The sequence below is a fragment of the Benincasa hispida genome, chromosome 11, assembly GCF_027475165.1.
Source record: "Benincasa hispida cultivar pf3 chromosome 11, pf3_genome.v1.1, whole genome shotgun sequence".
Lineage (NCBI taxonomy): Eukaryota > Viridiplantae > Streptophyta > Magnoliopsida > Cucurbitales > Cucurbitaceae > Benincasa > Benincasa hispida.
Window position 1 is genome coordinate 31,413,019 of NC_143488.1, and position 20,769 is coordinate 31,433,787.

The 20,769-nt window shown below is 41.0% G+C and overlaps 1 protein-coding gene and 1 pseudogene across 2 annotated transcripts in view; both read right to left on the reverse strand.

Annotated features, from left to right (window-relative positions):
* Positions 1-241: 241 nt before the first annotated feature.
* Positions 242-20,769, reverse strand: part of LOC120091119 (immunoglobulin) — a 62,021-nt gene continuing 41,493 nt past the window's right edge. The window contains exons 11-13 of the mRNA XM_039048970.2: positions 15,206-15,369; positions 1,564-1,713; positions 242-629 (exon numbers count right to left, since the gene is read on the reverse strand). Of these exons, the coding sequence (XP_038904898.1) occupies positions 1,566-1,713; positions 15,206-15,369 (312 nt within the window). The 3' untranslated portion in view covers positions 242-629; positions 1,564-1,565. The remainder of the gene's footprint in view (positions 630-1,563; positions 1,714-15,205; positions 15,370-20,769) is intronic.
* LOC150032572 (uncharacterized) overlaps positions 242-20,769 on the reverse strand; it is a 33,762-nt pseudogene continuing 13,234 nt past the window's right edge. The window contains exons 8-10 of the transcript XR_016524477.1: positions 15,206-15,369; positions 1,564-1,713; positions 242-629 (exon numbers count right to left, since the gene is read on the reverse strand). The product of XR_016524477.1 is annotated as an uncharacterized LOC150032572 (transcript). The remainder of the gene's footprint in view (positions 630-1,563; positions 1,714-15,205; positions 15,370-20,769) is intronic.

A 20,769-nucleotide genomic window follows, 5' to 3' on the forward strand; every position in this document is an offset into this window, starting at 1 on the left:
TATTGAGACAATTTGAAAGCGTTTCAAGGTTTTCTGGACTCAAATCTCCCTGTAATTGAGCATTATGAATCCATTGGGAACGTACAGAACGGTAAGTCTTATATGAATTGTTATTCCAAGTCTTAGATTGATGGGGAACCAGATTCATATCCATAAATGAAACAAAGAAACAAAAGGGTAATGGATTAGGGCACTATTCCAATATTTTAGAGCAGGAGATTCTTAGATTAAAGGGAAATTGTTGGTGCAAGGAATCGGAATATATATTTATATATATAAAGAATTTAAACACATACAGGAGTTTCAAAAGAATGTTGGGAATTTCTATTGCATGTCAGAAGTAAAAACCAGATTCACATTTTGAATTAGAGACACAAGAATGTCATATCTTAGCATAACTTAGGAAAATAATTTGAAGATTGTGGTAATAAATTGCAACATGTAGCGGCCAACTTGCAACGTCAATGGCCTACCTACACTCTCATCGTCACCATCTTCTTCGGCGCTTCAGTTTAACATTTGCATTTGCTGGACATCAGTTTCTTCAAAAAAATTTCCAGGCAGCAAGGCATTGATGGAATGCGGATATTGCTGGAGAAAATCTACAAGCCCTTCATTTACATGAACCTCTGCATGATGCACAAAGGGAGTACAAATTATCTATCTTGCAATCATCTGAAAGTACAGCCCGTCAAAAAAAAAAAAAACAAAATAGCATGAGGAATCCCAGAAAGTAACTACAAAAGTGTCTTCAATCCAACAAATCAAATTTGAAGCCCATCAACTACCAGACGAGCCCTTGAATCCTTGACCTTATATGTTGTGTTTTCAAGGACGCATCACTAAAAATAAAGGCATCTTAATCATGCCACAAGGACTTCAATATGGAGCTGCATTGAAATGGCTCAAAAAACTGAAAAGTACATAATAGAGGATCTTAAATCCAAATTTGAAAAATGCATTTCAGCTTCTGGGAACCTTCAAGAACAAATGAAATTCCACTTAAATTAGTTTGAACTATTGTTCTATTGATTGATGAATGACTTGTAATAAATGAGGATGGAGATGCACTTAAATTCTTCGTAAAGGAAGCTAGAGTCCATTTAACGCAACGACTTAAGACTTTGTGGTCCTTGTGGCATGATTTCAGCCTTTGCCATATCACTTCACTAATGAATTAGAAGTCCTATTTGAACTACTTGACAAATATTATTGTTCTACCACACTTCCGATGACGTGGAAACTGGTGCCTAGTCATTAAAATTGTTTGTGTATCTATGCCTAGTCATTATAACACTTGACAAATTATCTTTTTCTAGTGCAAAATCAAACAAGAACCCCAACTTTCATTGCTATGATTTGCCATTGCTAAAAGAAAATCCATCAAAAGGTTGAAGAAAAATAAAGATATCACAAATAGAGGTGGAGAAAACTCAGCCTAGCAAGATCTAGTAGGCATTCGAATTCTTACAGTTATTTTATCGTTATTGTGTGAGATAGAAACAGAGAAAATCGTGAAGTTATACTACTACTTTGAAGTAAATAACAACATTAATCAATTACCATCAGTTGTGCATCCACATTGGCTCCAAAGAGAAAGGCCTATCATTTCGATTCTGAGCAGTTGCAGCGCTAGATGGAGGTGCATGAACAGTGATTGGAAGAATCCATTCGCTTTTTTCTCTTCCTTCTATCATGAGAGGATGCTCATATCTGAAATAGAGAATATTGAATTAAAATATATGAAAAGTCGTAAAAAATTCTTAGATTAGTTATTAGAAAGAGCATTTCAAAGGCATAGAGAAAATATCATTAGTATTGTGGTAGGTACTACTTCATCGTACGTTACAGTCTAAAACCTACCCTTTTTTTTTTAAACGAAAACGAGCCTTTTTATTATAATTAAATAAAAAAGAGACTAATGCTCAAGGTACAAGAGGGTTATATGAGGAGCATGAATAAAGAACAGAATGAGAACAACAACTGAAAGAAAGAATCAGGAAGCGCATCCAGGCATCTTAACTAGGTTTGACACCCCCTTAACGCCCTCATCATGTCCATACAACGGTACAAAGGCCAAGCAAAAACAAGAAGAATGATAAAGCAATAAACCGAAAGTAAAACTAGACAACAAGCCTAAGAAGCGGGGAAGATGAAGGCCTGCCAATTCAAATATAAGTCTTGTATAGAGAAGTCTTCAAAGTCACTGTTTAAGGAGCACCAGGCTGAAGCATTTCTTTGAGCTGAGTCAAAACGAGCCCTCCAACAAGTTTCATTATCGTGGAAAATTCTCTAATTTCTTTCGAACCAAAGGTCTGCTAGAATGGCCTTAATCATATTGATCCAAAGCAATCTTGGCCTCTTTTTGAGGGAGGGACCCAATAGAAGTTGAAGTTCATTACCTCTAAAATTATCTCCAAACACCCCGACGAAATTGAATAAGTGGAAAAAAGACCACCAATAGTTTTCTGAATAAGGACAGTTGAAGAAGAGGTGTTGCAAATCTTCCCCTGCCTTCTTGAATAAAGGGCAAAAGGAAGGCGATAAGCTGGGCGAGTGTAATTTTCTTTGCAAGACCAAGGAGCAATTTAGGAGACTAAAAAGCATTATCCAGATCTGGATGTTGACTCTCCTCAGGCTCTTAGTCTTCCATAGAGCCTTGAAAAGGCTTTTGTCCATTGGGGACGAAGGGGAGAGATGTGCTGTGAGGGATTTAATTGTGAAGATGCCTGAAGCTTCCAAAGACCATGAACGTTGGACAGGGCTTGCTGAGACTGATCTTCCTGAGAGGACTAGCAAGGCTTGAAAGTGTGTGATCTCATCTTTAAGCAAACGACGAAAAATGATAGACCAAGAGTGAGAATGATCCCAATGAGAAGCTATTGAACCCCTTGGCAATAGGGTAATTCTAAACAGACTTGGATAGAGTGTGAACAATGGGGTTGATTCTATCCAAGGATCAGACCAAAAACCTATTCGAGAGCCATCACCAAGGATAAAAGAGGTCAAAAACTCCACTTTTGACCAGCATCTTGAGATATTAATCCACGGGCTTCTCAGACTATTCCCATATTTTTCCGAATGAATGCCAAGGAAAGGGGCCTTTGCCATGGATGCTGGTGATCACTTACCGCCAAAGAGTTTTCCTACTTCATATAACGCCAACCCCACTTAGCAAGCATGGCCGAATTTTCAAATTTAAGCCCCCCCAAGCCGAGACCTCCATTACTTGGAGACTGAGACACTCACTTTACCAGGTGATTGACTTTGCTTCCTTTATGGCCTTCCCAAAAGAAGTTTCGAATTAGTCTTTCTAAAGATGAGATCACATTTTCTGCATTGCAAAAATAGACATATAGTACGTTGGGAGATTGGAGAGAACTGAGTTGCATAGGGTTGCCCTTCCTCCTCTTGAGAGATTAAATTTGTTCCATTTGTCCAATTTTCTATGCATCTTTTCTCGGCTGCCAAAAGGAGGATTGCTTAGGGTAGCCTCCTAGTGGCAAACCAAGGTACATGAGAGGTAGTGATTCGGCCTTACAAGTGAGAAAATCAGCCATTTGTAACAATTCCCCTTCAAATGTTGACTCCACTAAGAGCTGATTTTTCCCAATTCACTTTCTGACCTGAGCACCATTCTAAGAGACTAATTGCTTCTTTCAATTTTAACAACTTTTGCTATCATAGTTGCAAAAAATGAAGGTATCGTCTGTAAATTGGAGTAGTGGAACATGAATCTTCTCCTTCCCAACCACAAATCCCTCAAATAAGCCATTGCCGTACAACTTGTCAATGATGGAGCCCAACACTTCACTTACTAACAGGAAAAGGAAAGGGGACAAGGGATCACCTTGATTAATCCCTCTAGATGCGAGAATGTGACTTTGAGGTCTTCCATTAATAATGATAGAGAATTTTGGGTCCTAAATGCATCCCAAGATCCAAGAGACCAGCGAGTGTTGAAGTTTTTTGCAATTAAAACCTTTCCTAAAAAGGTCCAATCCACCCAGTCAAAAGCGATACTCCTCCACCACTTCATTAGCTATCAAGACTGCATCTAGTATTTGTCTCCCTTCAATAAAGGCATTCTAGGATGGCCCGATGATGGAGTGCATCACTTTTTTCAGTCTTTCAGCAAGTACTTTTGCAGCTACCTTGTAAGTTAAAGTAGTAAGGCTGACTGGCCTAAAATCCTTAACGGATGTTGCATCTTCTTTCTTTTGAATGAGGCAAATGAAGTTTTCTCTCACACATGCATTCAATATTCCACTTTTGTGTAAGTCTTCGAATAACTTAATGAAATTTTCTTTAACCAAGAGCCAAAATCTCGAGAGGAACTCCACAGTAAAGCCATCTAGTCCAGGTGCTTTATTTTTTCCCCAGGGTTTTAATAGCCATTACAATTTCAGCTTCAGTAAACTTTGCAATGAGTGATGTATCCTATGATTGTGTGACTCGGGGCCAATTTAAGAAGGCCGGCAAGTATCAGTTACCAGGGGATCTTGTGTAGAGGGTGTCATAGAAACTTAGAATAAGGCATTCCACTTCATTAGAAGAATTAGTAGGCATCCCTTGTTCATTTAGAAGCTCATTGATTAGATTCTTCCTTTTCCTTGCTGCCAAGAATCGATGAAAAAAACTAGAGTTTTCATCTCCCAGCTTCATCCAATTCAGCTTGCATGAATAAGGTCCCTTTCTGCCAGCCTATAAATGCTCATTAATTCTGTTTTTAAAGTGGAAATGTAGCCAGCCACCTCGGGATCCCATCCCAAAGATTCAATCAGAGCTTCTTTCTTAGTTATTTCCTTTAACAAGGCCTCTTCCTTTCGGGTTAAGGATTTCTGGTAGTCTGCTAACCAAGTTTTCAGTGCAACTTTAACCAATCTGACATTTGCATTAATAACGAACCCTGGCCACCCTTTTATGTTACTGTTTTTCCAAGAATTTTCAATGGAAATGACACATTCTTTGTTTGATAACCAGGTGTTACAAAATCTGAAGGGAGAGGGGCCCCAACTAATTGTGTCTGCGCTTAATAACAATGGGAAATGGTCTGAAAGTAGGCGTACCTGGTGAATTACTCTTGAATTGGTGAAGAGTTCATCCCACTCCTTATTGATGAAGAATCTGTCTAGTAAAGATTTGGAAGAAGAATTTCCTCCCCTGGACCATGTGAACTTTCCATTAAATAAGGGAATTTCCAGTAGGTTGGTTGTATCAATGAACTTATTAAAAAGCCTTAATAATGGTTGTTAAGTGATCTGGAAGCTCTGGTGAGGGTATGGATGGGGAGCAAATGGAGTAATGCTCCAAAGTTTTTACCTTGTCTTCATTGGAGAATAGGGTCTACAGATCCAGGCCGAATACAAAGTCTTGAACATTATCTTCTTGGATTGAGGTTGAATTCAGGGCTTTCAATTCTACACTACTAACACTGAAATATGATTCCAACTCCGAGTCTCCTTTCTTTTTTGTACTAGGAGGGGAACAAGGTGAGCCTCTTACAAAAATGTTACTTGAATTCAGGATGGTGAAGTTGGTGTGCTTAAACAGCTTAGATGATGGAGATGGAATATCCTTGTTTGAGGGAGAAGGGATTTGATTTTTTGTGCAACAAACCTCTAGCAAGTCCGGATTGTTGTCTGCTATTGTAAGAAACTTCCCGAGATCTCCATTGGTTGCTCTTCTGAATTGAGGGTTCTTTTCTCCCCTAAGACATCATCATTTGTTTCTATCCATCTGTTGATGAAGGAGGTTCTTTTTCTGACAAAGTGTTTAGGCAAAGGATTCCGAGCATTTAATTGGTTCTGACGAGAAGCTGAGGAGGCAGAGGACTTGATTGGATAGCAGCTTGGATTAATGTTTTCCTTGGCTAAATTAAAACAAAGGGTATCCGGAGAATCCCCCTTTTGACAATTGTCCTGCCAAAATTCCTGTGCCTCTTCGATTACTCTTGATTTAATGGAGAACTCCTTTTCAATGTTGTCCCGCCAAAAACCCTGAGCCTCTTCGAGTACCCCTGACTCAATAAGTTCCTCCTGGTGTGTCGAGTGGGCTGCCAATTTAGAAGACTCCCCGAGGTCTGATGATGGACGGTTACTTTTTTGAACAAAATGTGACTTTTCACCCTCCTCTATCAAAAAGGCTGGAGGAGCCTTTAGTAACATCTAAAACAACTGGAGCCGACTCTTTCCTCATTAAATGTGCCTTTTCACTTTCCTCTGAGATGGTCCCGCCCACATTAAAAGAGGCTTTTGGTGCCTTTTCGCATTCCTCTAAGCTGCTTGACAAAGGATGCTTCGCCAGCTGATCTGGCAGTCGGAAAGCTTCCTCTAGTGAGGCTTTTGGATTCCACGAGTAGCCTGGAAATGAATTAGGAGGATGTAAGAAAAGACCATTCAGATTCCATATCAATTGTTTCAGCAACTTCATCCTTCAAAACTTGATTATCTATTGGATTTGAAAAGTCTTCAATGGTTAAGTCTCCATAACTGGTAGTAGGCAGCCCTGAACATTTAGTATCTCCAAAATTCAAAAATACGTTACCAAGATTTTCATTATTAACTTCAATGGTCACCGGCACAAAACCACAAAGGTTTCTCTCGACTTTGATTTTTGCTTCCTGGCAGCTTGTGAGGTTGAGAGGTTCTACCACTATAGATTCCAGGCTGCCGAAGTATGCTCAAATTGCTTCGAAAGTGTTTCTACTCCAAAAATCTAGGGAGAGATTCTTTATTGACAACCAACCCCCGAATCCTTCCATGACTGAAGGCCTGCCATGCTTTTCGAGTTCCATTTCTCAAATAATAAATGAAAAGAACCAAATTGTTGCCACTTACCATGAATTTTAATCAAATCTGCCAAATCACCTTGTTCGGGATTAATGCTTTATTTGCATACAGGGGGTTTATTGAAACACTAGAATTGAAAGCCACTCTCAAATCTTGTGCTATTTCCTTCCAATCATTGAATGCAAATAACCTTGAAACGATCCATAAGTTGTGAAAATCTTCTTGAAAGACTTCGGTATCCTGTATCCAGAAAAGGAGCTTGCTCTATTTTTTCTTGGCTGAAACAGAGAGATGTGGCTGTTTTTTGAAGAACTTTTTTGAAGGCTCTATAATGGAGCAATGGAAATCTTTTCCCCCTTCACTACTTCTGAGAAGCTTCTTGCTCGAGTCCTTTGATTACTGGTCATAAACCTAACTGTGCTGTGGTGGGCCAAAAATGATGAGGACTTCTTTGGCAATATCCTTTCTGGTCGAACAGAGGGGATTAGGGGGCTTGTAATGTAAGAACTAACCATTTCCTTAAAGTCTTGCCAACCAGACTCGCTATCTCCGTAAGGTATATGGATGTTCTTTCATCCTCCTGATGAGGGCCAAACTGCACATTCTACAAACCAATGTTCCTTGCTACGAAATTTAGCTAACCGAATGAAACTCCGATCTACTATTTCCTTTAGTAAGAAGAATTCGAAGGTCGGACCACTCAAAAGTCTACAAAAGCTGTCAAGAAGCCAATTCGCTGAGGTCGTTGATAAGAAAGTCTTCTGACCTCTTTTCATGTCTTCCACCCAAAATCCATTCTCCACTTGCCACATACAGAAGAAATGATCAAAAATGCTAGCAACTTTTTAGTTCCATTTTGGTGAAGGGCAGAGCTAGCAAGCTTCAACAGATGGAGGGATCTGGTTCCTAAATGGCAAGTTGCAATTATGGAGGAAATGCAGGCCCTTGAGACTAACAAAACATAGGATTTGGTTAGTCTTCCGAGAGGTCACAAAACCGTAGGGTGTAAGTGGGTTTTTACTGTCAAATACAAGTTAGATGGGACTCTCGACAGATATAAGGCCAGATTGGTTGCAAAAGGATTCACTCAGACGTATGAAGTGGATTACTCAAAAACCTTGTCACCTGTGACAAAACTTAATTCTATTCGTGTTCTCCTCTCCGTGGCTGTTAATCAAGACTGGCCCCTCCATCAGTTGGATGTGAAAAATTCTTTTCTGAATGGTGAGCTGGAAAAGAGGTTTATATGAACCCACCTCCAGGTTTTAAAGCACAGTTCAGCAATCAGGTTTGCAAATTAAAAAAAATCCTTGTATGGCCTGAAGCAATCCCCTAGAGCCTGGTTCAATTGATTCACCACCTTTGTTAAATCTCAGGGGGTTTGTTCAAGGGCATTCAGATCACACCTTGTTCACTAAGAAGTCAGCACAAGGAAAAATAGCGGTCTTGATTGTCTATGTTGACGATATTATACTGTCAGGAGATGATTGAGCAGAGATTGACAGGTTGAAATGACGAATGGCAAATGAGTTTGAGATAAAAGATCTCGGTGCCTTGAGATATTTCCTAGGAATGGAGTTAGCAAGATCAACGGAAGGGATCTAAGTGTATCAGAGGAAATACATACTCGATTTGTTGAGGAGACTGGAATGACAGGGTGTAAACATGCAGATACCCCTGTAGAAGCTAACCTCAATCTGATAGAGTCAGCAGATGATGTTCCTGTGAACAGAGAGATATCAATGGCTTGTGGGGAACTGATATATCTTTCGCATACCAGACCTGATATATCATATGCAATTAGCTTGGTCAGTGAGTTTATGCAGGCTCCGTATGAAAGACACATGGAGGTAGTTACACGGATCCTGAGGTATCTGAAGTCTTCTCTTGGAAAGGGCTTGGTTTTCAAAAAGCATGATAAAAGGTGTATCGAGGCCTACACAGATTCAGACTGGGCCAGTTCTGTTACAGATAGGAAATCCACCTCAGGATACTGTACTTTTGTGTGGGGAAACTTAGTTACCTTGAGAAGTAAGAAGCAAGGCGTCGTGGCTAGAAGCAGTGCCGAAGCCAAATACAGGGCTATGAGCTTGGGTTATGTGAAGAAATTTGGTTGAAGAAGGTTCTGGTAGATCTACATCAAGAAAGTCATGACCCGATGAGACTTTACTGCGATAACAAAGCTGCCATTAATATTGCAAACTGTTGAAATATGTTAAATTAGCCCTAAGGGCATTTTTGTCTTTTTACTATATTTGCTAAATTAGGGTTTCACATTATTCTATTTATATCTAGGGTTGGGTCTATTGTAAAGTGACATAAAATAATAAATTCTTTTCTATCGTGGTTTTTCTTCCCTGAATTAGGGTTTTCCACGTAAACTCCTTGTGTTGTCCTCTTTCCCTATTTCAATATGGTATCAGAGCAAGGTGATGAAACCCTAACCCCGGTAGAAGAAACTCAGTCGTCAAACTTAGTAGGTGAAGGTACGCTGAATAATGAGGCTGTGATTCAAGCAGCGGTTGACCGATATCTCCGAACCATTATCCCAGGTGGTGGAATTGCTCCAGCTGGCTCGCCGATTAGCCTCCAGTCTCAACCGTTCCAGCTAAACACCATCGATCGGAATCTTCCAGCCGAACAGCCGACGCACGCAATCGGGTCACAACCAATCAGATCCTCAGTGTCGCTCACAACCGTCTCAGCCTCAAACGTTCTCCAGCCGGCGCACGCGATCGGTCTACAGCCGGTAGGTATCTCGGCGTCGCATAGAATCGCGTCTTCACCAGACGATCATGGGTGTGTTCCAGCTGCCGGGTCGAGTCAGATCGGCGCGATTTCTTCCCATGGGCGTGTTCCAGCTGCCGGGTCGGGTCAGATCGGCGCGATTTCTTCCGCTGCACAGCAGATTGCCGAGCCGTTCATCCATTACCCACCATCACAGCAGTCTGGGAGCAGCGCCGGTCACAGGTTGCCAAACTTTGCCGCTAGTGGACTTCCGACAGTAGCGTCTTCACAGCATCATGGTGGACAGTCTCTTCCTCAAGTATATCCGGTTCAGCCCCAGTTTCGAATGGGTGAATCCATTGAAGAAAATCCCATGGTATTTGGACAGAAAAATTCCAGATCTGAATCTCATGGGGAACTCCAACAACAATTAGCTAGTCTTCAGCAACAGATGGTCGCCCTGGGAGCCCGATTGAATGGCCATGATTCTTCCCCGATGTATTCAGAAAATCCGGTATCAGTGTTTCCTACTCCAACTTCTAATCTTTTATCTGGAACAATTGGAAATTCTGCAGGAATGATCACGAGAGAGAAGTTGAATGGGCAAAATTACTTCTCTTGGTCCCAAACCATTAAAATGGTTCTTGAGGGACGCCATAAGTTTGGATATTTAACTGGAGAGATACCACGACCGAATCCTGGTGATCCCCAAGAGCGTGTCTGGAAGGCTGAGGATTCTTTGCTCCGCTCAATGTTAATTAGTAGTATGGAACCACAAATCGGGAAACCCTTACTCTATTCAGCCACTGCCCGGGATATTTGGGATGCAGTCCGAAGGTTATATTCGAGGCGTCAGAATGCATCCCGCCTGTATACTCTACGTAAACAGGTTCACGAATGCAAACAGGGGAGCATGGATGTAACATCATACTTCAGCAAGATGTCGTTGTTATGGCAAGAAATGGATCTATGTCGGGAGATCATCTGGACCTGCCCACAAGATGGAATTCAATACTCCAAGATAGAAGAGGTTGAGCGTGTGTATGATTTTCTTGCCGGGCTACACCCCAAATTTGATACAGTTCGGAGTAGAATACTAGGGCAGAAACCAATTCCGTCTCTCATGGAGGTATGTTCAGAAGTTAGATTGGAAGAAGATAGATCAAGTGCAATGAATGGGCCAAGTGTTATCACTATAGAGTCAGCTGCCTTCAGGGTGAAGTCCACTGGAGCTGATGGTGACAAGCAGAATAGTAAAACACCCCCAGTTTGTGAGCATTGTAAAAAACAGTGGCATACGAAGGATCGGTGCTGGAAATTGCATGGTCGCCCTCCAAATGGTAAACGTCGCCCTCCGAATGACAAGTCGAGATCTGGGCGTGCTCTAGTGGGTGAATCAGTTGAGGGGACTGCACAACCTCAAACACAGCTTCCAGTGACTAATCCTGGGGATTCAGGTACCGTAGGAATTGGAACAGTTGCTCAATCAGGTAATCCTCAATCCTTGAGTTTCCTTGCTGAGGGGAATGAGTTATGGATTCTAGATTCAGGAGCAACCAATCACTTGACTGGCTCATCCGACCGATTTCTCTCATACTATCCAAGTGCTGGAAATGAGAGGATTCGAATTGCGGATGGGTCCTTTGCTCCTGTTGCTGGAAAAGGCAGACTATCACCATTTCATGGATTAACTCTGCAAAATGTCTTACATGTGCCCAAAATCTCTTACAATTTATTATCAATAAGCAAAATAACAAAAGATTTGAACTGTAGAGTTGTCTTCTCACCAGATACTGCTTTGTTTCAGGACTTGAGCTCGAGGAGGACGATTGGCACTGCCCGATATGACAGAGGCCTATATTTCCTTTCTACAGATGCTTCCTCCAGAAGCTTGTTTAGGACTAGCCTTTTATCTTCGTTTGCTATATCTGAAACAGATTATTTATTGTGGCATTTTCGTCTTGGACATCCTAGTTTTCAATATATGCGGTATTTGTTTCCTCATTTATTCCATAATGTGAATGTTTCTTCATTATCTTGTGATGTCTGTATACGTGCTAAACAACATCGCGTGTCATTTGTTTCTCAGCCCTATAAGCCTACCCAACCTTTCCACCTGGTTCACAGTGATGTTTGGGGTCCCTCGAACATCAATACCCTGTATGGTAAACGGTGGTTTGTAACTTTCATTGATGATCATACCCGACTTACATGGGTATATCTTCTTGCTGATAAGTCCGAGGTTTTATCTACCTTCAAACAGTTCTATACCACTGTATTAACACAATTTAACACAGATTGCCATTCTCCAAAGTGACAATGGTCGTGAGTTTGTCAACCACACCTTCCAGGAATTCCTAGTGTCAAAAGGGATCATCCATCAAAACTCGTGTGCATATACTCCACAACAAAATGGGGTAGCTAAACGAAAAAATCGCCATCTTATTGAAGTGGCTCGTTCCTTGATAATTCCAGCATCTCTTCCTTCGTACCTGTGGGGAGATGCGATTCTTACCGCAGCTCATCTAATTAATAGAATGCTTCCCGAGTCCTAAAGTTTCAAACCCCTCTTGAGTGCTTCAAAGAGTCCTATCAGTCTATCCGTCTTATTCCTGAGGTTCCTCTTCGTGTGTTTGGGTGTACAGCCTTTGTTCATACTCATGGTCCACATCGGACTAAGTTTGCTCCACGAGCTAAAACATGTGTGTTTATCGGGTATCCTCTTCATCAACGAGGCTATAAATGCTTCCATCCATCTTCCAGAAAATATTTTGTTACTATGGATGTCACATTCCTTGAAGACAAACCGTTCTTTCCCGTTAGTCATCTTCATGGGGAGACCACAAATGAAGAGACTAACAATTCCACGTATTCCATACCCATTAGCCTCAACCTTGAGCCTAGTCCGGATATTCCTGAACCTGAACTTCGTCCCAATATTCCTAGACCTAGTCTACCTAGTCTTGAACCTAATTCGGCTCCTGGTGTTCCCGTGTCGGTTCTTCCTACTAAACAAGTGCCCTGGATAACGTATTATGGGAGGAATCTCAGAAAGAAAATTCAGGAAACCTCAGGTGTTCCATCGGAAAGTGTCCAAGCGTCAGAACCAGCATAAGTTCAAGATCCCGTTGTCTCAAAGGAGAGTCTTGAAGAAAAGTCTGGGAACATAGAAAGTGACGAAATGAGCTCAGAGAAGGTTGAAATGTCAGGAAGGGATGAGATGCTTAAAAATCCTCAAGAGGATGCAGAATTGTCTCAAAAGTCCGATACTGAAGAGAGACAGACGAAAACTGACAACTATGATAACACCCTGGATATGCCAATTGCTCTGAAAAAGGGCACCAGGTCATGTACAAAATACCCTTTGCATAACTTTCTGACCTATAATAACTTATCTCGTGTTTTTAAGGCTTTTACTACTCAGCTAGATGCTCTAACAATACCTACCAGTGTACATGCGGCCATGGAAGTTCCCGAATGGAAAGCAGCAGTAATGGAGGAAATGAGAGCTCTTGAGGCAAATAAGACTTGGGAGTTAGTAGCTCTCCCTAGAGGTCACAAAACAGTTGGTTGCAAATGGGTGTTCACAGTGAAGTATAAGTCTGACGGAACACTTGAGAGATATAAAGCCAGGTTAGTTGCTAAAGGATTCACTCAGACGTATGGAATTGATTATTCAGAAACTTTTTCTCCAGTAGCTAAGTTAAACACGATTCGTGTTCTTCTGTCTGTCGCCGTGAATAAAGATTGGCCCCTACATCAACTAGATGTAAAGAACGCATTCCTAAATGGTGAGTTGGAAGAGGAAGTTTATATGAGTCCACCTCCAGGTTTTGAAGCTAAGTTTGGGAATCATGTTTGCAAACTCAGGAAGTCTTTATATGGGTTGAAGCAGTCTCCTAGGGCATGGTTTGACAGATTCACCGTGTTTGTTAAGTCCCAAGGGTTTGTTCAGGGACATTCTGATCATACCTTGTTTACCAAAAAATCACCCTTAGGAAAGATTGCTGTGTTGGTAGTGTATGTTGATGACATCATCCTATCAGGGGATGATACACAGAAATTGCTAAGCTAAAACAAAGGATGGCGAGTGAATTTGAAATTAAGGATCTCGGTAGTTTAAGGTATTTTCTAGGGATGGAAGTGACAAGATCGAAAGCAGGAATATCTGTTTCTCAACGGAAGTACACGATGGACTTGTTAAAAGAAACAGGAATGACCGGATGCAAACCTATTGACACCCCTATTGAGGTCAATAGCAAACTGAAAAATGTTTTGGAAGGAGTCCCTGTGAATAAGGAGAGGTATCAACGTCTAGTAGGAAAACTGATTTACTTGTCTCATACTAGACCCGACATCTCCTATGCTGTGAGTGTAGTAAGTCAGTTCATGCAGAGTCCATATGAAGAGCACATGGAAGCTGTGACTCAAATTTTGAGATATTTAAAGTCCACCCCTGGGAAGGGCTTGGTATTCAGGAAACATGACACACGAAGCATCGAGGCATATACTGACTCAGATTGGGCCGGATCTGTGACTGATAGAAGGTCAACCTCAGGGTACTGTACCTTTGTATGGGGAAACTTGGTAACTTGGCAGAGTAAAAAACAGGGTGTAGTGGCCAGAAGTAGTGCTGAGGCAGAGTATAGCTATGAATCTGGGAGTGTGTGAAGAAATCTGGTTGCAGAAAGTGTTATCTGATCTTCACGAGAGTAGTCCTGGGCCTATGAAGCTGTATTGTGATAATAAGGCTGCCATCAGTATTGCAAACAATCCCGTACAACATGATAGAACCAAACACGTTGAAATTGATAGGCACTTTATTAAAGAAAAGTTAGACCGCGGATCTATTTGTATTCCCTATGTACCTTCAGTCCAACAGATCGCCGATGTCTTTACGAAAGGATTATCAAGACAGACGTTTGAAACTTGTATTAGCAAGTTGGGCCTTGCTGATATCTATGCCCCAACTTGAGGGGGAGTGTTGAAATATGTTAAATTAGCCCTAAAGGCATTTTTGTCTTTTTACTATATTTGCTAAATTAGGATTTCACATTATTCTATTTATATCTAGGGTTGGGTCTATTGTAAAGTGACATAAAATAATAAGTTCTTTTCTATCGTGGTTTTTCTTCCCTAAATTAGGGTTTTCCACGTAAACTCCTTGTGTTGTCCTCTTTCCCTATTTCAATACAAACAATCCGGTTCAACATGACAAAACCAAACACGTTGAGATTGACTGATACTTCATCAAAGAAAAACTGGATAACGGTAGCACTTGCATTCCTTATGTTCCGTCCAGCCAACAAGTTGCGGATGTTCTCACCAAAGGGTTACCTAGATAGACTTTTGACACCTGTATTAGCAAGTTGGGTTTCATTGACATTTATGCCCAAACTTGAGGGGGAGTGTTGAAATTATATTTTAGCCCTAAGGGCGTTTTGGTCTTTTATCGGTCTAGGGTTTCTTATTGTTTGGTTATTTATACCTGTCCTTGTAATGTGTACTGTGTATCTGAATTAAAAATAAAAAACTCTTATCGTGATTTTTTCTCCATGGTCTAGGGTTTTCCACGTAACTCTGGTGTTTTCTTTTCTTCCCTAACTTTTCAAGAGTAGCAAAAGACATTGGAATTTCGATTTTATACATCAGAAGAATAAGTTTTGTTATTAATATTGACCCAGTACCTGGTCCAATTCACATTCTTGGGGGTGGTAAAAAATTCAAAGCGAAGTGCCCACTGCAAAGATACGTGTGGAGTGGAGAAGGACATCGGCCCATCCATGGGAATTGAGAAAAGAAAGCTCGTCTGAATTAAATCAGCAACAACCTCATAATGATCACTTTGAACCTACAAATGAAATCCAATAACCATATTTAGAAAAATATGCTTGAAAAGTATACAACTGAAGGCAATAGGTGAGGTATCAGCTCCCATCTGAAAACAACACAAGAATGGAGGTCCCACTGTTCCATAATGCACCCATTATGACACCAAATACTAACACCGATCACAATTTCACGAGTATTAGCTGGGGAAGGGTTACATACATTATCTCTTGGTTAGACTACAAAAAACGTTACAGCCACATCCATGCACTTCAAGACATTCAAGACCATTAGAAATATGCATTTATTTTAAAGGAAAATTTTTTCTTACTGCCAGAAAACCTGTACAAGAGTGGCCTGGAACCAAAAGGGATTACAGAAACGATCATCTTAATTTGTTTCCATATCATGTGTGTGTAGCAAGTATGTGTGTCAAAGAGGACTAAATTAAAAAATTAAAAATAATAATAAGGGTTTGGACCAGCTCGTGTTGTTTTCTGCCCACCCCCTAATTAAGAATAATAATATAAATAAATAGACTAAATTATAGAAAATAGGGTAATTATTTAAAATGTAAAAAATGATGAAAATATTTTCAAATATAGCAAAATGTAACTGATTATCACTGTCTATCACCGATAGACAATGACACTTTGCTATATTTGTAAATAAGTTGGCTCATTTTCCTATATTTGAAAACAGCTCTAGAAAATATCCCTATTGTACTTTGTTTCAAAATCGTTTAGTTTTTGACAAAAAACACTTAGTATTTTGTTTCAAAAATATCTCTGTACTTTCAAAAATTTCATTAATACCCTTGAACACTTTTAATAATTTTAACATATCCTTCGGTTCGTATATGGACGAAACTACTTAAAAAATATCATTGAACTTTCAAAAGTTGTATTAGTACCTTTAACCTTTAAAAAAAATATTAAAAAGAGCCGATGAAGACCATTTATCTATATCTTATCACCTCCCTCATCTCAAATAACAAACAACAACGTTCTTTCATGATAGATGGGCCCAGAAAATACCAAACAACAACGTTCTTTCAAGAGTCCTTAATTCTCATCTCATGTCTGTGTATATAATTACAAATTAACAATGGGGGCCTATCACAACCAAACTAGACCCAAAACTTCATGTTAAGGTATAAAATCCCACAAAATTCTACAAAGTCCAAAAATCAAAATATCTCCTCAAAACATAGCAAAATGATGAATTGTTAGACACAAAAAGAGCCAAGGAATATCAGCTTCGATCCTGGAAAACTTTCTTAAATGACCATTGTTGAAATTATATTTTAGCCCTAAGGCGTTTTGGTCTTTTATCTATCTAGGGTTTCTTATTGTTTGGTTATTTATACCTGTCCCTGTAATGTGTACTGTGTATCTGAATTTAAATAAAAACTCTTATCGTGGTTTTTTCTCCCTGGTCTAGGGTTTTCCACGTAACTCTGGTGTTTTCTTTTCTTCCCTAACTTTTTCAAGATGGTATCAGAGCATAGTGATGAGAATGTCGCTGGGATAGAAGAGATTCAGTCATCGACTCTACAGGGGATGGAACTCCAAGGGAAAATTATAACAATGTTAAAATTAGGGCTATCGTCGACCAATATCTACGGTCATTACTTGGACCGATTCAGATCCAACCTGCCCTAGTAGATCCAGCTGTCACTGCCATCGGATGACCTTCGTCGTTGCCGTCGAGACGTCAACCACACTGTCGTCGAGACTCAAACATCCTCTGCTGGTCCAACCCAGACACAAGCGCCTGCTGTCGACGTTTCCTTCGCTCCAGCCGCCGATCGTTACCGACCACAACCAAGACCCCATCGGCGAAGCGTTTCCAAGTCAATCATCCTCTCATTCTTCATTTTTTTTCCCCTCCGTCGTTACCCAACTCCTCTACCTTCCATTCCTCGATGAATCTGAACCAAATCGCCTACCTTCCGTCCTCGTTACCGAGCCATCTGAACATGCCCGATCTGTCGGTCTACCAGAACTCACCAAAGCACTCGAACCAGCTGATCCAATCGGTCCAGCCAAACCCGATCCAGTCCAACCCTTTACAGCAACTGTTGTTCTCCCGCTGTTTACCCTCTGGTCAGCCGGCTCCTCCAGTTGGTCTTCCCACACTAGTCGAAACAATATTTTCAGGGGTCTATGGGCAGAAACAACCTACAACGATTAATGGGACTGTTAGCGTTCAACAAATCTGCAGCAACAAATTTCTGCACTTAGGGCAGCCGTTAGATCTTCGGCCAATCCCTCAACAGATTTTCTACCAGATACATACCCAGGGGATTCCATAATGTTCAGAAACTCCGGTAACTGCTTACCCTACTTTACCTTTCACAAACATTATGTCTGGTTCTGTAGGCAATTATGCAGGAATTTCTATTGGCAAAAAACTTAATGGCCAGAACTACTTTTCTTGGTCACAATCTGTGAGGATGGTTCTCGAGGGGTGGCACAAGTTCGGGTATCTAACAAGGGAAATACCCAGACCAAATCCTGGGGATCCTCAAAAACGTATATGGAAGGGGGAGGATTCCCTCCTCCGCTCAATTTTAATAAACAATATGGAGCCTTAGATCAGGAAGCCTTTTCTTTACTCAGCTTTGGCTCGAGATATCTGGGAAGCTGTCCAGAACTTTATTCGAAGAGGCAGAATGCTTCACGCCTTTATACATTGAGAAAACAGGTGCATGAGTGCAAGCAGAGGACACTCGACGTAACATCCTATTTCAATAAATTATCACTATTGTGGCAAGAGATGGATCTGTGTCGAGAAATAGTTTGGAATTGCCCAATTGACGGGGTTCAGTATTCGAAGATTGAGGAGGTTGACCGCGTATATGACTTTCTGGTTGGCTTAAACTCGAAGTTTGATGGTGTTCGGAGCCGAATTTAAGGGACAAAGACCAATGTCGTCTCTGATGGAAGTTTGCTCAGAGGTCAAGTTAGAAGAAGATCGAATCAGCGCTATGAATGGTACAACGCCTAATGCCCTAGACTTTGTTGCGTTTGGAGTCAAGTCATCGGGTTCAGAGAATGACAAACATAATGAAAAGACCCCTCCAATTTGTGAACATTGCAAGAAACCATGGCATACGAAATACCAGTGTTGGAAATTACATGGCCGAACTCCAAATGGCAAGCGGCATCCTCCGAACGATAAATCTAAGTCCAGTCGAGCCTTCGTTGGTGAAACAGTTGATGGTGCTCCTTCAGGGACAAGCCAAGTGGATCCAGGTACAGTCGGAATCGGCAATATTACCCAGTCAGGTACTCCTCATTCCTTTAGTTTCTTTGCTGAGGGAGATGAATCCTGGATCCTTGATTCCGGAGCAACGGACCATCTAACTGGATCATCTGACCAATTCCTCTCCTATTATCCAAGTGCGGGAAATGAGAGAATAAGAATTGCAGATGGATCATTTGTCCCCGATGCTGGAAAGGGTCACTTATCTCTAATTCAAGGACTGATTTTACAGAATGTCTTACATGTGCAAAAAATATCTTATAATTTGCTATCAATCAGTAAGTTAACCAAAGATTTGAACTGCAAAATCGTGTTCTCACCAGATAATGTTTCATTTCAGGACCTGAGCTCGGGGAAGATGATTGGTACTGCCCGGCACAATAGGGGACTCTATTTCCTTTCCAAGGATGCTTCTTCTAGGAGTTTATCTAGCACTTTTAGTCTTCTCTTACTATTTCTGAAACTGATTTATTATGGCATTTTCGTCTTGGACATCCAAACTTTCATTATATGAAATATCTATTTCTCCATTTATTTCGAAATGTGAATGTGTCATCTTTGTCGTGTGATGTTTGTATTCGTGCTAAACAGCCTAGGGCGTCTTTTACCTCACAACCCTACAAACCTTCCCGACCCTTCCACCTGATACATAGTGACATTTGGGGCCCTTCGAACATCACAACGGTGTCAGGTAAACGGTGGTTTGTTACCTTCATAGATGATCACACCCGTCTTACATGGGTGTTTCTTCTTACAAACAAATCTAAAGTGACAACGGTCTTTAAACAGTTTTCCACCACCGTCGAAACCCAGTTCAATACCAAAATTGTCATTCTTCAAAGTGACAATGGGTGTGAATTTGTTAACCCAGTCCCTTTGTAATTTTTTAAACTCCAAAGGTATCGTCCACCAAAATTCCTGTGCCTATATGCCTCAGCAGAATGGGATGGCCGAACGGAAAAATCGCCACCTCATTGAAGTAGCTCAATCCCTCATGATACCTGCATCCTTACCTTCGTATCTATGGGGGAATGTTGTTCTTACTGCAGCTCATCTCATAAATCGGATGCCCTCCTGTGTGCTCAAATTTCAAAACCTCTTAGAGCATTTTAAAGAACCCATCTCGTCCACTCGACTTTTCCCTGATGTTCCTCTTAGGGTTTTTGGGTGCACCGTTTTCATCCACAATCACGGTCCTAAACAAAGTAAATTTGCTCCTAGGGCCCAAAATGTGTCTTTGTTGGGTATCCGCTCCATCAACGGGGCTACAAGTGTTTACAGCCTTCCTCTCGAAAGTATTTTGTCACCATGGATGCCACATTTCTAGAGGACAAGCCCTTCTTTCCCGTTAGTCCTATTCAGGGGGAGACTTCAAGTGAAGAGGCTAACACTTCCACCTACTCTGTTCCGTTAGACTTGTTTCCTAAATCTATCCCTGAAACAAATGAGTTTGTCCTCCTTAAAAAACAAGTGCCTTGGATAACCTACTATAGGAAGCATCTCCGAAAGGAAATAGTTCTCGAAATTGTTTCCTCTGTTGCTCCGCCGAAGGTGTTCAAGAGTCAGAACCGGAACCGACTCAGGCTCAAGGTACGCCTAGTCATAATGACAATGAGTATGTTGAAGGTGATATAGGGGACTCGAGCAAAGTCAGGGATGATGGCAGTAATGAAGCGCCAAGTGGTGCTCAGGGGACTGAAAATGAACAACAGTTGGGTACAGATCAACATACTGACAAGATCAGTGAGATTGAGATTGATGCTACCTTGGATTTGTCGATAGCTCTGCAAAAAGGTACTAGGTCGTGCACCAAACACTCTATGACAAGCTTCTTGTCTTACAGTAACCTGTCTACGAGATTTAGAGCTTTCACCACTAGCCTAGATAATGTGATAATTCCAGGCAATGTGCACAAGGCTCGGGAAATTCTTGAATGGCGAGTTGCAATTATGGAGGAAATGCGGGCTCTTGAGACTAATAAAACGTGGGATCTGGTTAGTCTTTCGAGAGGTTACAAAACAGTAGGGTGTAAGTGGGTTTTTACTGTCCAATACAAGTCAGGTGGAACTCTCGACAGATATAAGGCCAGATTGATTGCAAAAGGATTCACTCAGATGTATGGAGTGGATTACTCAGAAACCTTCTCACCTAT